Consider the following 18,906-nt stretch of genomic DNA (forward strand, 5'->3'; position numbering starts at 1 on the left):
CTCCCTAGATGGAGAATCCGTCCCTGCACCCCTCAGTCCTACTCAGCCACAGGACTGGGGAGATTTGACAGCATCAGGTCCTTTCCTGTCTGTCTCCAGCCCGGCCTCCGCGGCTCCGTCCTCCGCCAGGTGCGCAGAGCCATACCTGGGCGTGGGGCGGCTGGCACCGTTAGCGCCCCAGCCCCGCCGGAGGCTCTAACCTCTGGCACACCCGGGCACATAGTGCCACCTGGAAGAGAGTCAGTAGTGGTGCTGTACATGCAATACAAACCCCTCCTACATTTGTTGTCAAATCACTTCACGATTCCCAGGCAGGCAGCGGATTCTGCGCCTGGGAGAAGGGCTGGGGCAACGCCGCCCGCAACTGCAAAAATAACCCGCTAAGACGCGAGCCAAGAACTCGGCTGGAGCCCTCGCAGCCCGTGGGTGCCCGCCGGGCGGCTGGCGGTCCCCCGGGAGCCCCGCCGCGCTGGCCCGCTGCCCCTCCGCGCGCCGGGCGGCGGGCGCAAAGCGGCGCCGAGTTTGGGAGTTCCTTTCTGCCTTGTAAGGAGGGCTGCCCGCGGCCCGTCCCCGCCCGGCGGCTCTGACGCCCAGCCCTCCCGCGGCCCACCCCCCGCCGCCTCCCTCCGACTTGCCCGAGAAGCCAGACGGAGCCTCTCCCTCCACAAGTCTCTCCGCCCGCCGCCCCCCGTTCCAGCATCCACCCCCGCCCTCCCCGGCGCCGTCACCCGCCCCCGCCCCCGCGCCCGCCCCCTCCCCGGCGGCCGGGGGATAAATCCGGGAGGGAACCGAGCGGCGGGGCGAGAGCGCGCGAGCGCCGGCGGGCTCGCCGAGGTCTGTTTCCAAAGTCGCCCTTGATGGCGGCGCAGGCGAGGCAGGCGCGGCGCGGAGCTGCGGCCGCGCGCTAGTGGGTCCGCCCGCCACCGCCCCTGCCCCGGCGCCCCGCTGCGCCCGCGCCGGCCCCGCGACCCCACGCCGCCGGCCCCCAGCGTCCGCGGTCCCCGGCGGCAGAGCGTGCCCCTGCTCCTCGCCCGCGGGCCCGGCGCCGTCCCTTCCCGCGACCGGCGAGGGAGGGACCGATCTTCGATCGCGAAGATGGCTGCTGGCTGCCTGCTGGCCTTGACTCTGACACTTTTCCAGTCTTCGCTGATCGGCCCCTCGTCGGAGGAGCCGTTCCCTTCGGCCGTCACGTAAGTCGCGGGCCGGGCCGGGCGGGGAGCGCGGGGCGAGCGCGGCCGCGCGAGCTGGGGACCCGGCCGGCCCGAGGTGGGGGCTCGGCTGCCCGTGGGGCGGGGGCGAGCGCGGGCGGGCCGGGCGCGGAGCCGGGAGGCCGACCCGGCGGAGCGCGCCGCTCGCCGCCGGAATGCGCTCCGAGCCGGCGTCGCGGCCGGGCTGTCCCGGGAAGGTCCGCCGACGCCTCGCGGCGCTCAGCCCGTCTCGCGACGGATCCTCCGAGCCTTAGAGTTCAGCTGTCGTAGGGGGAAAAGTTTCCAGCCTGATACCCGCTGTCACCAAACCCAGTTCACTGCAAAGTTGTGTTCTGGTTGGGTATTTTACAAATAGCTCATTTCAGGCTTGCCAGGGTAGCGTGGACTTCTCCCGCGTTTGGCCTCTGAGATGCTCATTGCTGTGCTGCCCACACTCGTTTAGATCCCAAATTCCTGGGTGCACTCGACAGCCCCTCTGATCAGAAGCGTGCCCGCGCCCCGCGGCGGAGCGTGCTGTCTGTCTGTCCACCGGGGCTCGCAGGTGCCCGGCCACGCGATCCAGCCCCCAAAACCCATCGTATGAAACATCTAAGTGCCGACGGACACGCCGTTCCTGAGCTTAGAATGAGTGGAACCTATTCTTGCAGGGAGGGACTGTTTCAAGAGCCTCCTGCAATTTTCTCTTATTTTTAACATTTCTAAGATAACTTTTAAATAAATAATTAAAAAAAAAAACCACCTCGCTGCTATTCTGGAAATGGAGGGTTTATAGGTAGCTCTAGTCATACGGCAGGGAAGGAATGAAAAATAATAATTCTGTCCTCTCTTAGGCTGCAAAATAGAGTCAAAGTCAGCGGCACATATAAATATATACACATTTTTAAATGCACTGAATAACCTGTCCGGCATTCTGGGAAAGAATTTATTTTGGTTCTTGAAGCTACTTTAAAGCTTCTAAGAGTAGGTAATTCTTAAGTGGATGAGTCACTTTAATGCATTTTACATAACAAAAACAAAGCCCAAGGTAGCTTTCCCGTTATTTATGCTGCTGGGAATTATTTGCTGTCCTTTGTTGGCTGAGTGCTGAATACTGGAGTTTTTGGTGTCTGCTAACAGTGAATCTTTTTTACCGGTTGAAACCCTGCAGCTATTATTTAAGATTTATCTTAAAGTATTTATTACATTAGGTGTCAGTGCAAGAATCTGGAAGATGCACATTCTAACCTAGAGAAGGGTAGTGTCTAATATTTTTTGTCATTGATATACAGTAATGTTCCTCTTTAGATGATCTTCCATAAAACTGATTGCAGATCCTTTTTGTTGTGAAGCAAAAGAGTAAATGCCATCTGTAGATCTTCGTTTAATTAGCAGAATGTTCCAACCGGATATTTTTAAAAATAAAAAGAGGTAGAATTACCCTAAAGATGCTTCAAAATTATTCACTCTTACTAAGAAGTCACACTTTTATTTATTTAATTTGTTTAATCTATTTGGTGCTTGGCCTATACAGTGAGAACTCAAGTGACTCGGCTTGCATTTTGTGTTAAAGAAGTAGCTCTTTAAAAAAGAGTCACACTGTTGTATTTAATTGACAATTTATCAATATTTCTATCATTTAGGGGGAATGCATCATCATACCATTGGGGAAAACTATGGCCTTTCAAAATACAACAGAATACAACCTTTTATTCCTGAACATACAATGGTAAAATATTAATGTAAAAATATTTACTGTAAGGAGGACGTTGGCAATAAATGCTTTTCTAAAATTAAAATAACTCAGTTTTCATGGTCAGAAATTTACTAGAGACAAGAAAGAGACTAGATAGTGGGATAAAATGGGAATTAGGACGCTACAATTTCTTCTCTTTGAAAGGCATTGAAATTATTTTTAACAATGGAAATTCAAGATATTTTCAAGTTATATAAAACATTAATTGTTTAATGAATTTAAAACTTAATAAAAGATTTTGTAGAGCTAAATCAGTCTCCTGTAGGTAGTATTAACAATATTTTTGGAAGCCTTCTGCATCTTTAATTATTTATTTGAAAAGTTGATAACACCACCTCCAAGGAAAAGAGAAATGATGGTTGACATTTATACTTTAGGTTAGATTTCTGAATAAACTTTGTGAAATTAAAAAAAATGAGGGATTAATTTCACCAAGATGTGGTGCCATTGGCATTTCTTGCAAGAAAAGAATCATATGCAATGTTTAATCAGGACAAATCTCAAATCTTTGGGAAAAAATTCAAGTTTGTAAAAACTGAGTACAGAGATTATAGTGTTCATTAAAGTAAAATTATGCTTCTGTATATAAATTTCTCTGGAAATCATTAGAGAATTTTTTGTTTTTTTGACAATTTTATTTTTCAGCAAAAAAGTAATATAAGTTTTTATCATCAAAAGAGGAAGAACATGCCATGACATGCTATAAAATTAATTATGCATTAATTGTAGTTCGACCTGAATTAGAATTAGTAATTCAGTTTTTTTCCTAAGTAGTGTTTACAGTAGTATGAAGGGTTTACATTTTATTATAGTAAAACATTAATATATCAATCTAAATTTTCTGTTCTTTAGATTAACATACATTCTAATATGTCATATTTTTCTGGATTAAAATAATAGTTAAAATGTTCTAAGAGTTAACAGTAAAATAATGTTTTTTTTTCAGACAAAGGAATTTTGATATAATTCTTTCTCTGGGTTAGGTGTTTCTTTTGGAAATGTTTGTCTTGATAAGATTTGTAACATAAATATGTGATATGGTAGCAACTACTAATGTGTATTGGTTTATATATAAATGGAAAATACATCATTTTCATGTTATAGTATGCACATGTTGTGCTAGTATTCTAAAATGTAATTTCAAAAAGAGTATCTCTCTTTTTCTAGAAATAATTCCTTGGCACATATGTTAAAACACTTCTATTTTAACATTCAGAATTACATGTGTGATAACTAGTATTATAATATTAATTTAAATCTGTCCTTAATTTTTAAATCTTTTTACAAATCCAGTTTTTTGAAAGTGTTGTAGTTCTATTATTCATATTAAACTTTTATCTTAGTCATATCAAAATGCCAGTCAGTCAACAATAATTGGCTGACAGCCCATTGGTACATGGGGATTTTAATATAAACTATACGATGGTATAAATATATAACTAAGACTTATAGATGTCTGCAAGAAATAAGCATATAATCCCATGAAAGAATAGTAGTTTTGGGGTTTAAATATTTATGGTGTTAATATTTTTTTCTGTTATTAGACAAATTTTTATTTAAGGCTATAGAAAAGAAATTTGTATGTCATGACATTGGAATGGTTATCTATTCCATGCATTAGAAGTGACATAATTATTCTCACTTGAGCTTAGCAATTTCTATTTACATACTATATACAGAAGAAAATGTGCCATATGGTAAAATATGAGGTAAAACATTAAATATAAAATAAAACTTAAAAACAGTGAATGTTAATAAATTTCTTTCTCAGATCTTTAATTGGTTCTCAGCTTAACCACATGACAACATTTATTATTCTACAGGTATATATTTAAAAATATGTAACAGTAGATATATTTTTTCATATAAATAGTAATATAATGTTAAATTTATTGATGTTATACATAGGCATACATATAGCTATTTGGATTGGAATTTGAATGAACAGTACGCAGACTGATATGGATAAAATTAAAAAAACATTTTGGGAAGATACAAAAATCTAAGCTTATTATAGTTTATAAAAAGGAAATAAAAAATGCCTGTGTTATCTTTTTTCATGGCTTTCATTAATTTAATTTTAATGTAATAAATACATATAAAACTGGAAAATAAAGTGGGTGGTTCATTTTGAAAATAGATAAAAACTTTCTCACTCTTTTTCTTTAAAGAAACATGGCTGTGTAGACATCTTTCTATTATTTCTCCAACATTGATAAAAATAACAATAAAAATTCTTCTAGAGTTTACATATAGTAAGGTTTGGCAAGAACATAAACAACACATGTGAATCATATATTGTATTCAAATTTAATGTTTATATTTAGGAACATATATTCATAAGAAATAATGCATTTAGAAATTTTTTGAATAATTTAAAAAGTTGTACCCATGACCAACTATATTATTTAATTTATGTATTCTCTGGAGTATTCGTTACATAAAACACCTACTTCGAGGTTTCTCTTCTTTTTCCTACTTATCAATACACATACATATTTCTAAGAAAGTAATCTGTTCTTTTGAATTCACATCATATTTCCTATCATGTGGCTTCAAACTATTTGTAACTTTAAACTTGAGACTTAAATGGGTAAAATGAAATATATTTTAGGCAAATCATGCAATTTGTTCATCTCTGTTGGTGTCTTACATGTGTGAACATAAACAGTTCTAACATAAGCATGCATAGAATTTTGAAAAAATCAGAATTTCTTTTAGTATTTCTAAAAAGTAACATTTTATTGTTATTAAAATGACAACCTTCCATTATTTGTATTAAAAGAGCTGTCTGTGGTAGTATTTCAAAAAGCATGTAAGCTTCTTACCGTGGGGAACAAACTTTGTTCTATTATGTCCACTCGACATTTACTTAAGGCTTACAGGGTGCATCAAGCACTGTGTCACTAAGTGTGTCAACTAATCTTTCCTTTCACGGACTGTCTATGAGCAGTACCACGACTGTTCCCAAGGCTTTCACTAGGTTGCTTTCTAGTAAATTTGGAATGGGCTGTGATGGCAAACCATATAGCTTAAACATGATTCATTTTTGTGTGTGTACACTACAACATGAAAATGGTTGTGTTATATCATTTACGGAGTTGAAAGAAAAAGACGATTGACTTCAATGTCAACTGAGTAAAACCGGTAACACTTTATGAAAAATACTGTGTTTACCACCTTTTCCTTGAGGAGCCAAAATATTAACTGGCATAATTAGGTAACTTGTCTAGTTTGTATTACTATGGTATTCTATTCAATAGATAATTTCTTATGTGTGTACAAATATACATACATATGTGTATGTACATACATAGATTTTTATAATTTAAGTTGTTTGCTAGGATAGCAAAACTTCAGTAGGGTAAGTTTATTAACAAGTGTGCATGCTTTAAGATTTCTGCGAATACATAACTGATTTCAGGGATTAAATCTCATTCAAATATTTTAATAACACTAGCATTTAAGAATAATTTGTCAAGACAAATGAGATATTGTATAAAAAAGCTGCTTGCAAATGCTCTAATCCTATAAAGATGAGCTATTAACATAATTGATTGAGTAACAAAAAAAGTACTTCTAAAGATAGTTTTACTATCTTTTAAACACAAGTATGAGAAAGAAACTGTTGCACTTGAATATTGGGCATCTATTAAGTTCTTTACGTACTAAGCAATTTTATTTCTGCTGTTTAGATATGGCATACTTTGAAATTTGTAACAATTAAATATATTTGGTGGTGTGATGTTTTAAGAATGAGGCAAATGTGCACAGGTTTTAAAATTTTATTTGTAAAATATAAACTTTTAGGTATCTCTTGTAGACTTTACATCTTTTGTAGTAATTCAATACATAAGAATAAATGACTCTTAGCAATTTTTAAAAATGAGTCAAGAAAGTGGTCATTGTTCCTTTAAATTTTGCCACTTAATTGTACAGATTATGAACAAGGAAAAGATTGACATTGTGGCCTCAACAAACCAGCACACTTTTTATAGTTAATTTCAATAATTCAGAATCAGGCTGTTATGTATAAAGCAATATTTGAAGTTCTCTTTGAATATGAATGTGGGATATTTCTGGCTAAATGTTATTTTAACATTTGCTTCTGCTGATTTTTTTTAACCATATGCTCTGTGGATTTAAAAAATTAGGATACATTTAAAATTCCATATCATAAATGGAAGAAAACTTAAACTAGAAATTATGGCAGTAGAAAATAATGGTGTTGGCCATTTTAAATGCTTCAGATTTGGGGATAATCTTACTGTCTATTTGAAGTTCTTTTTCCTGAGTAATTAAAAACTTACTATGGTGGTCTCCTGGCAAATAATGAAAAGTAATCACTGTATTCTATTATTCAAAAATTCATTCTTAGTTTCTTTCATATACACAGATATAATTACTATTAATAATTTATTATTTGCATATAACATCAAATCATATGGGGAATTTTTTCGTTTTCTCCCGTTACCAGTGATGATCAGAACTAAATTTGGGGTCCTTTTCACTTGATATACACTCACTGTTTCAGAGGACCTCCTCTAACTACCAAACATTTCCCTCTATAAGGGAAATTGTTGAGGGATTTTGATACACAGATAAATGTGTAATATGAAATCAACACTTCCACTAAAATTGTCAAACAGACTAGACAATTGTTTTTTTTTTTGACATTTGCCCAATACTGTGGAGATAATTAGGGAAAATAGGAGAAAGAGCTCATAAAATCATTCTTTTCTAACATGCATATTGTCAGGCTATATAAAGGGATGGTTAAATATTAATAATGCCTTGTTTTCAGAATTAAAAGAGGAATGGCTCTAATAAAATAAATGGGCTCCGGCATACTGTGAAAATCTCATTTAAAAAAAGTGATCAACAGGCATTGTGGTGAAAATGCTAGGAAGAATATTGTATGTGTAAGTGGAGAAGAGAAAGCAGCTCTCAGATTTAGGAAGTGTGAATTTACATTAGAGATGCTGAAGGTAGCAATTGGTTATTTCTCTTAATTTCTTCTTTTTTTCCCCCATTTCCCATGTGAGCTTGGTTATACTGGAAATGCTGCTTCGTAAACATAATATTCATTTTTAAAGACCTAAATATTCAGATATGGAAATTCACCTTGGAGACCAAAGAAAATAAATTGCCTAGATCTCAAAAAATAGAAGTACTTAAAAATTCTTACTTCCTGGGCAAATGGATAAGAAACGTTTCATTGGATAAGAAACGTTAGTATAACATCTTATTAAAAGTTTACGTGCTAATCGTCAAGAAAGAAATTATGTTAATAAATTTTTTTTCATTAGATTACAAGTAGGGAAATAACTAGTAGATAGACAGGCTTCTAGGCAGTACACTTAAGACTATTTAGGCCTCTAAATAAATAGTACATCTCATTTTTAGAAATAGTTTTAATTTATACTGTCTCTTTTAATGTCCCCTGCTTCAAATATTTTTAATACTAAATATAATTTAATTCGACAATTAATGCAATTATTATCATTCACTGCAAATTATATACTACACTGAGCTACATGTTGAGAATACAAATTGAGGAAGAGAAAATCCCAAAGGAAGACATTCACAGCTCCAAGCTAACTGTGAAATGATGGGATGCATGACCAAAGAAAAAGTACATTGCATGTTGAAGGAGCATAGTTTGAAGAAACATGGTCTGTTCTTAATTAGGCATAGGACTGCTGGGTGGGAAAAGATGTTGGTGGGACTTTTGGCTTGAATCAGGTTATACATTTCTTGCATTCTGACTGCTGGAGGAGATGGGCAGTGCTCACATCACATGAACATTTGTGATATCCCTGCTCTGCATACCAAAACAGACTTGGTCTCCATCACGTGTTGCTATTGAAATTGTTAAATTTAAAAACATTTTAATAAATTTGAATCATAATGTGTAGAAGGTGGATTAAAGAGGGCGAGTATGTGAGGCAGAGGCCCTGAGAATACTTAGTATACTATTGTAGGATTCACTGAACTAGACATGCCCAAGGTCTTAGAAAGAATAGTGGCAGTGAGACAACAAAGCAAGTATGAAATATACTATAAAAGTAAAATTTCAGGTCTTTATGGTTATGGGATTTGAGAAATTAGGAAGAGAAAAGAGTTGGAGAATAACAGGTAGATCATGTTTCATTAAATGTTGTAGATTAGAGAACACAGTAGGAATACCAGGTTGGTGTTGGGGACAGGGATAATAGGTTAACTGTTGGACATTTTGAGTTTGCAGTGCCTTGTAGATGTCTATTAGGCCCTTAGAAATATATATCTGAAGGGGGTTTGAAGATAAATTCAGAGAGCAGTCTCTTTGAACCCAGAAGAAGGGTTCATTCATTTATTTAACTAATATTTATTTAGTATCTACTATGATGGACACTGTAAGTTTTGTGGAGCGAACAAATGGGATGACCCTTTAAGGAAGTCATCAGGCCATTGATATAAGAGCAGTTTCAGTAGAGTGTGGGACAGAACCATAGTTTCAGTGGCTTGAGGAGTTGGTAGAAGTTGAGAATATGGAGATAGCAAGGGTAGGTTGTTCTCTCCAGGATTTGGCAATATGAGGAAAGAGAGAGATAGAGAGTAAATTCATAAGAACACAGGTTAAGGGACTTTGCTTTCTTTTGATTTGTTTTAAGAGTAGGAGTTAATGTTAGGCCATTAGGATTGGAAGTACGAAACCATAGGACTATCTTAAACCAAAAAAGGAAACATTTTTAAATAGTAGTGGAGCTGGATAAGCAATCATGGGAGTTGAGTTCAAGGATGTGCCAACAGTTGCAGAAAAAGGTGGGACTGCCATCAGGATCATCTCTCAGGTCATCTTCTGCTTTTCTCTGTGTCACCTCCTCTTCTCTATTTCTGCAAATAGGCATTTTTCTGCTTCTCAGCATTCAGGGTGTCAAATGGTTGCAAAGGACTATATTTTCTGTATCGAAGCCTTGAACCAGCTGGAGTCTAGAATCCTAGCCCAAAAGATAGCCTCCCAAAGAAGATATGTTGATAGTCTGAGTTTGGACCAGATGGCCATCTATAGTGCTTTTCAATTGTGACCAAGAGATGGGATTTAGAAAAGAGACCTCTGGTTGACTAAGTTTGGGTTATGTCTTCATACCTGGTCCAATCTTATTAGAAGGTATTACATTGTAAAAGGCCAGTTGCTATTACCATGAATCAGGGAAGAAAGCAATTCTCAGAAAAAGGCTCTGGGGCTGTGGGGTGGGAAAGGTTGTGAAGACAACTAAATAAGAAGGGAGATTTGAGTATATCAGAGGCAGATGACCAAATGGCAGAGAGATGAAAGCAATGAGAGAGGCCATGGCTGATGGATGCATTCTGACAGAGGCAGGTGAGGAAGGGATCAAGACTAAAACAATGTCTTACAAAGTAACTTTTGAAATATGAGACAGCCTTGAGAATTAAAGCAGATGGTTGGAATAGAGGATGAATACAATTCCAATTTATTGGAGATGTTTTTGGAGGAATGATTCAGATTCCATTCTCAACAAGAAATGACATGACTCAGAAATGTAATATATACACATTAGTAATATTCAAATTTTGAGATTCATAGTCTAGAGATTTTTTTTTTTAACTTAGTAGTAACAAGCTCCAGTTCACCACTATATTATCTTTGGACACAGCAACTTGGTTCTCTTTTGTCTTTATTTTTCATTTACTTCTTTCCTAGGAGAGATTATTGTCATGAAGATCCATGTAGTTTTGTAAGATGTCATTAGATTTAATAAATGTATATGTGTGTGGTGGAAAGATGTTACAGTAGTATAATTGAAAAAAAAAAAAGGAAAAGAACAAATAGTTCTTTCCTTTGGCGAGTTAGTATTATTTATTCATTAATTTAGGGCAGACAATGGTTGTTTACTGCCCTGCCCTGTTGATGCTACCCACCTACAGTAGAGAGCAGAAGTTTGAATTTAAACAGATCCTTGTCAAGAAAACAAAATGACATACTTGATAAAACCACACACCACTGGGAGCTGGGAGGGGTGGCTCGACTATAGTCCCACCTAGTGGGGAGACCTAGGCAGGAGGATCACTTGAGCCCAGGAGTTTGAGTCTAGCCTGGGCAACATAGCAAGACCCTGTCTCTAACAAACAAACAAAAAAACCAAAAACTACTGACAGAATATTCCTGCAAAGCATGTCCCTGGCCAGCCCTACTGAAGCATCCCAGGTCTCCTGAAGGTGTGGAAATTACTGGCAGCTGCCGTCACAGCATTTCCAAGATAAATAAACGAATGGTTAGGATTGCAAATGCTGGCAGATCTAAGAATCAATATTGATCTCATTGGTACCATGGCAGTGTGGAAAAACCACTCTTGTGGTTTGTGGTAAAAGATGAGAAAATTAGGGAGGGATATTTATTTCCGTTTGTGACTTTACCCTTTTTTCTCCCCTGTAGGTGTTCATGGTTTATTTGAGCTAATTTTGATATCTCTACCTGCAGACTCTCTGAACACTAATAATTACTAACAGTCATTCTTCTGTTATTATATTATTGCTTTCTGACATTTTTGAGTTCCTTATCTATGCCAGGGGCTGTGAATAACCTCCATGTTTTTATGTTTTTTAATCCATCTAACCTTCAAGCTAGTCCTCTAAGATAAGTATTATTATCACTCTGTTTATAATGAGGAAACTTAAGTTTAGAGTATGAAGAACTTTTCTGAATTTCCTTAGGAGCTAAAATTTGATCCTAAGCAGCTTGATTTTAGAGTTCTACACTTACCCGCTGTACATTGCTGCCCTTTGCAGGATCTTTAAGGTATTGGCCTCTATTATCTCACCTGGCTGCATAACCCAACAATAAGATTGAGGGGAGAAGGAGTCAATGTAAAGTAGAGCAGAACTAACTCTCAGCCTCTGTTTCCCCATCTGTACAACTAGGATGATATTCATGCATCCTGCATCATAATGTTATTGTGAGGATCAAATGACAGAATGCATGGGGAACTCTGAAGCACTGTTTAATGGCCAGGCTTTATTATTTGTACATTGTGTGACTTTTTTTTGCCTTTGAGAGATCATGAAAATTGATGACTGTGGTTTAGTGAGCTAGATTATTGTGCTAATATATCATTCAGGCCATGAGAAAAATTTGAAATGAATGGGAAAAATAATGCTTAGCAGCCTTAAAAATGTCTCTTCCTGAAACTTGTGTAGCCTTGTATCATAAAAAGGAAAGGAAAACACTCTACTTGCAGTGGAGTGCAAGTAGACTTGGGTGGGTGAAGTGTTCCATCCCTAGGTTAAGGACAAAACTAGTGTCCCAAAAGGGACCATGAAGCAAGCAGAACCACAAAGTGTTTGATGTGTTTTGTCATGGCGTTTCAGCCAGCACCTGTTGTATGAGAACTGTGCCACAGGAGAGTGAATCTATTTTTAAATGTCATAACTTTGCCACCGATAACCTCTCATTTTCAAACAAAGATATGAGTTTTCGGCTTCAAAAGAGATATCCATGATGTTTATAGAAATGATTCTGGACAACCCTACAAAATTGAGTGAATACAGGATAGAAAAGTCAAAACCAGTTGCATTTTTAGCAACCAATATAGTAGTCAGCAAAAATCTGCCAAGAACAAACCGAAAAAGGCCAATTTTCACTTGACTCATCCAGCTGATAATTAGTTACACTGACTTAATCCTACCCTTTCACTTTACAGTACAAATGGAGTTGAGTCTTTCACGAACACTATTCTCTTGTTGATAAAAATAAAACACAAAATTTCAAGTGCAAAATCTAAAATGACTTACGGAGAAAATAAGTGTTTTATATTAACCTATACATTAATATCATGACTAATGATTATAGCTTGATGATAACCATTGAAGCAGCAAGATTTCAAGTGTCAGGAACTTGCCTTTTTATGGTGGTTCATTTTGACATTTGCCACAGAAAAGAATGTGTAAAATTTTTATGATGTTTGCCACTTTAAAAATACCAATCCTTCTTTGTGATGACACTATATTAGAACTGACTTAAATTTGCATCCGTAAAAATGTTGGGAGATTTAAACAAATGGGCCACGTCAAGCTTCAGGAGGATGGGCACAAAGGAGGGTGTACAGATTGCTCTAAATTAACCATAAGAAATGCTTGGTTGTCTCTCCAAGCACCTGATTTTCCTGTTGATGTAAGTGTAGAAATTGTAATTAATCTTTATGAGGCAAAACTTTTTGTGCACATGTAGCTTAGTTCCTAGAGGACTGATACGTGGGTGCCAAGGTCTACTGGAGAGTAATTATTTAACATGTACATTATTCCTCGATGGTAATAAATAAACATAGGGGAATGGTAACTCATCACAGGGTAAACCATCCATGATAATTATATGAGGTCATTCATCTCCTTAAATTATCAGATGTGACACAACCTGTCTGTGTAGTGTCTAAAAGCCAGCTGAGTCCCCAAGCATAAATGACTGTGACAGAGGAGCTATTTGAAGGTTACAAGCCTTGGATTTAGTCCTACCCCTTCTGGGTTTTTCCATAAGTGAAGTAGATTGGCCTCTGATTTCTATTCTTATAATACGCATATGGTTCTAAAACCTGGGGTCAACAGGCTACTTGGGATCTATTTTTTTCCTTCTGTTCCCTCTGCACTCCAACCCTAATTTCAGAGAAACACATGCACTGGCTATATATATATATATATATATATATATATATATATATGTATATATATATATATATTCTTATATGGTGTGTGTGTATATATATACACACACATATACACACATCAAATATAGTATTATAATGATTTGTATGAAATGAAAATTATAATAAAATATGAATATAAATTCAAATATGTTACATGTATATAGAAAATATATATTTAAAAGACATTATAAAACCCGAAAATGCTTCGTAGTATCCAAGAACGCTGTCATACATATGAAGGATTGTAAATTTCATTAGGAGTAACTGAAATATCAAAATGAATGTGATGTATTTTTGTCCAGTCTGAGTCTTGCAGTCTTACTTTTCACATCTTCCAAATCACACAGTGATTCCATATTGTTCCCAGAAGTTGTTAGGCATGTTGATAGATATTTAAGTAAAGCCAGAACTGTACTAGTCTGTGTTCTCAGAGTTTGGAGGATTCAGGGTAGGCAGCTCAGTATGGAGGGAAGAATCAGGATTTTGAGTCAGGGAATCCCAAGGTTAAATAGACCCTGCCTCCAGTATAGCCTGTGTGATCTTGGAAAGTTAATTTCCTTGAGTTTCATTTTCATACTCTGTAAAAAAGTATCACACTCTATGCCTTTTTTATGGAGAATTGTGAGGCTTGAGTGAGAGGCCATCAAGTACTGATATACGTATATTCCACTGAATTTAGTGAGCAAAGAGTGGAAAGTATTAGTTTCTTTCATCTTTTTAAAATTCTAATATGGAGTCATTCAAATTAGAGGTTTTTCTTGCAGTGCTAATCCACTCCTAGAGGAATCTATGGAGATTATTAAGGATTACTTTATTTTCTCTAAATAATCTCTTACGCTCTTAGTATTAAGGGAGATTAGGGCACTGGGGGGGAATCTTCCCTGGAATGGGCATGGGAAGGGGAGGACCAATTTAAAAAAAAAAAAGGCAGATTGTGCCTTGTCCTCAGGTTATATTTGAGATTTTTCGTCATAAGTGTCATGGCTTTTGTCTGAGGCTGGGTCATATGTCACTAGAAGAAACAGCAAGCTATATCCACTGCCAGTTAGATCCATAACCTCTCTGTTTACCAAATTAGAACAGATTCCTGCCAAGAAGCACAGGTCTCTTGCATTATAAATGAATCTAGATCTTGGATCCATGCTGAGTGTCATCAAAACTTCTTTCTTGTCTGTGACTATCAAGTACTTAGAATTCTAGTACCATTCTAGAGATGTAGAGAAGTCAATTCATTAAAAAATGGATGCTTTTGGACATTAGGGTTTAATTCTCATGGAACTTGCCTGGTTGGTTAAAAGTGTGGATTTGAAGCTCAACTCTACAATTTATTAGCTGGGTAACTTCAGTTAATATTCCCAGTCGTTAAACTTCATAGGGTTCTTGTGAGGATGAAAAATGTTAATTAATATAAAATATTGGCATGTAGAAAGCACTGAACAAATATAATCTGATTAGAAATAAGTGAATTCAGTGTAATAGGGCGAGTTGGGTTCCTATTTGCTTCCACCACTAACTAGATGTGAGTCCTAACTTAGTAACACCTTAGAAGCAAAAATACCTGGCTTTAGCACCTTCTAACATCTAATTACTCACTTCCTAACTATTTTTAAAGAACTTGGTCTTAGTTGTTACATAATTGCCATTCATGTATCTACTGACCATAACTTAGATCTTTCTAGGTACCTGAGCACTCCAGTGCCTGGGGGTAAGCTCTAGAAAAGGTTATTTTCCCCTATTTTAGTTCTTTCTGAAATAAAAAATGGTCGGGTTGGATGGTTTTCTCCCTTTTAAACACTGCATTGCCACCAAATTGCACTAAATCATAGTATGGTACCAGGCTTCTTTTTGGTCTGATTGAAAGATATATTAAGTACAGTTGTTCCTCGTTATCTGCTGGGGATGCATTCCAAGACCCTCAGTGGATGCCTGAGACCACAGATAGTACTAAATCCTATATTTACTATGTATTTTCCTTTACATACGTACTACGATAAACTTTAATTTATAAATTAGGCACAGTAGGAGATTAAAACAATAACTAATAATAAAGTAGAACAATTATAACAATATACTACAATAAAATTTATGTGAATGTAGTCTACTCTTTCTCTCTCACTCTCTCTCTGTCTCTTGTTCTTTCTTAATACCATAAAATTTTCAGACCATGGTTGACCACAGGTAGCTGAAAACATGGAACGTGAGACTGCAGATATCAAAGCCGTGGATAAAGGAGGACTACCTTAATATATAATTAAGTCATCGACCTTGCAGAAAAATTGACCTTGTGTGCAGAAAAGTAATTTTAGTGGCCCATTGCCACCTGAAGATTTTGGTTCTGTGAAAGAAGCCCTAGATGTTCTCACTTGACAATGTATTTCTAGTAATTGTTGCAAACTGTCTGAAAATGAAATGGTAACTTTCGAACTGCATAAGCAACAATTGTCATACTATGTATAACATAGAATGGTGTTTTTTTTTCTTTTAAGATGAGAAACAAACATGTCTTACCTCGAGCAATAAATGAGTATTATGAAATGTTTTTAGAAAGGAGTAAAAATCAATTATATTATACGCTTTAAAATATTTTTTCAAGAAAACTTCATAGTAGAGCTCATAAGACATTTTAAAATGTAGAAGTATGTGTGTGCAGAATCTTTATGTGCCCCTTCACTGTGCCCAGCTAATTAGCCTCCCTCCTATTGTAAAGGCATGATTAAAGGAACAGAGTTAGAATTACATATTAAATCCTCAACATGGATGAAAAAAGATGTGAATCAGATTATACAAGGGAAATCAAAGACTGATCGCTAATTTAAAGTTCAATGAATCAAAACAAGACTCTACATAAAGGCACTTTATGTAAAGATACATAAAATAAATCCTTTGTTTAAAATTTGGTAATATAAGTTTATTTATGTATTTTCTATCCTGTGTAATATATTACCACAAACTTTAGGTTTAAAGCAACTCACGTTTATTATGGCACAGTGTCAATGGTGAGGAGCCATGGATGTCCCCTGTGCAGTCTCGACAGGCTGCAAGGAGGTGTTGACTGGCTTGCGTTTCTTTATGGGACTACTTTCCGCCCCTCTTTCAAGATCATGTGGTTGTTGAGCCTTATTATAGGTCTTCTCACAACATGGCAGTTTTATTTCTTCAAGTCTAGAGGAAAAATCACTTGGTTTAGAAAGGGGGCTTAGTCCCTCTTTTAAGTGTTTTTGGTTGATTAAGTTAGTCCACCCGTGATCTCTTTTTTGATTAACTGAAAATCAAGTGATTTGGGATCTTAATTATACTTGCAGAATATCTTTACTTTTGCCATATAACTAATATAAGGTAATCATGGGAATGACATCCCTTCCTAACCACAGGTCCCGCTCGCACTCAAGGAGAGTGGGTTAGACTGGGGGTGGGAAACATGGGAGCCATCCTAGAATTCTGCCTACCACATGTTTTACTATTAGGCAGCCACCATAAATACACCACAAAGTAGAAAATAGGAATATTCATTCCTTTCCCTCTTTATATGTTCACAAAGTTTGGAAATGCTCTCAAGCATTAGATGTCCTATCATCCACATGCCTCCAGGTAAACTATGTTTTGTCACATTGGTTCTGACCCATCCTGTAAGGAAACTCCAGTACGTCATTCACTACTCATTGAGGGTGATGTCATAATTAGGTAGCTGAACCTTTCACCTACAAAGCAGAATCCTCTGTGTTATGGTTTAAGCTAGTTTACATCATTATGGTCAATAAATGTGTAGAAAAATTATAAATCAGTTCTTCTGAAATGTAAAGTATAAAGATGCTTCCAAATTAAGGTTTATACTTGGGTCTCTTCTGAAATTATATGCAGTTTCTTGTTTGTGTAAACTAGGCAATTCTCTAAAATCCTAAACAGCATCGTTTTTAAAAAATATATCATATGTATTCACATGGAATGGCAATGTTCTCTGATACCCCAATTACAAAATATTAATGATTTCTTCCCTTCGGTGAGTAGATTTAGGTGAATAGTTATAAATTCTGCTTTTCAAAGAAAAAATAAATGATAAAATGCTTTTTCATAATACTTGAGTACTGAGTGCTCTGTAAGTTTACCTTAAAAAGAGGACCTCTCAGATACTACATACAGGTAGGTGCTCCCATGCTCAGCCAAGTGCGTACCTAGTCATTTTGCTTTCAGAGTACTTCTGGTTGTCTGATTTGTTCAGGATTTGTCTTGTTATACCTCCAGTGCTAATTAATTTGCTAAGACCAAACTCTGGCCACAGTAGTTGTCTCAGTTAGGTGCTTTTCACACTAACTGTGCTAACGAAGCAGGGTTTATTTATTTATTTACTTTGTGAATTTCATATCCATTACAAACGTGGGGAGTATGGATTTTTTTTTTTGTGAAATGGAATGAAAATCATTTAATGGAAAAATGAAATTTAAAAATATATACAAAATATAAACCTTGTTTTAAATAATCAGATTCAACAGCCATAAAATTACTTTTTCAAACTCTTTTTAAAAGTATCTACACACTCTCAATTTAGATACTTTTCTTGTGGACTGGTGGAAATGGTTCCCAGACTGGCAAGATCTGCAGAGCATAATCAGAGCAGCTCTCGTTTAATATATTTGGATATTTAAGATAACTGAATTACTGTTTTCAGTTTGAAAATGGCATTATAAAAACTAAAATAGATTTTTATATTAAATGATTTTACATTAAAATGATATGCTTTAACACTTATCTTCTATTTTAGCTATTGGATAGCAATGGCTTTTTCCTCAAAGTAATCTTAATCCTTTGGTTTGAAGGTAGCTTCCTATTTAATTGTTATATTCTATAGTTCCTTACTAGAATTTTGTTATTTATAAACAAATTTGGTCTTTAGTGTATTTTCTGTAGACCATTTATTATTTTCTGTGAATCCAAACACTTGCTGTCAGCAGAGCAATTATTTTGCTACTGCAGTATAAAGAAGGACTGCATACTCTTTTTCAGTGAACCAGCTAATGTGAAAGTCGCTATTTCCTTTTGATGGATTTTGGGATTACTTTGTATAATCAGAGAACAGATGTATATAAATTGTTACTCTATAAAGATCTTATGTCAGAGAATCTTAGTACGTACATGGTGCAGGTTAAGTTAGTTTCCTCTTCACTTAAAAAAATTGTATAAAGTATATTTGGTCTATGGAGCTGAGGCTATATAAAAATCTCCATTGATAACTCAGATCTCAGAATGTCTGCCAAAGTATAAAAGTATAAATAAT

General features: G+C 36.9%; 1 protein-coding gene across 7 annotated transcripts in view; it reads left to right on the plus strand.

The window, feature by feature from the left end:
* Positions 1 to 628: 628 nt before the first annotated feature.
* CACNA2D1 (calcium voltage-gated channel auxiliary subunit alpha2delta 1) overlaps positions 629 to 18,906 on the plus strand; it is a 476,872-nt gene continuing 458,594 nt past the window's right edge. For 6 of the 7 annotated variants that reach the window (XM_020289801.2, XM_076006475.1, XM_076006477.1 and 3 more), the window contains exon 1: positions 769 to 1,190. In XM_020289801.2, the coding sequence (XP_020145390.2) occupies positions 1,096 to 1,190 (95 nt within the window). In that variant the 5' untranslated portion in view covers positions 769 to 1,095. Of the gene's footprint in view, positions 1,191 to 18,906 lie in introns of all 7 variants that reach the window. The other variant, XM_076006476.1, reaches the window with a different exon arrangement.

Source organism: Microcebus murinus, chromosome 9 (assembly GCF_040939455.1).
Source record: "Microcebus murinus isolate Inina chromosome 9, M.murinus_Inina_mat1.0, whole genome shotgun sequence".
Classification (NCBI taxonomy): domain Eukaryota; kingdom Metazoa; phylum Chordata; class Mammalia; order Primates; family Cheirogaleidae; genus Microcebus; species Microcebus murinus.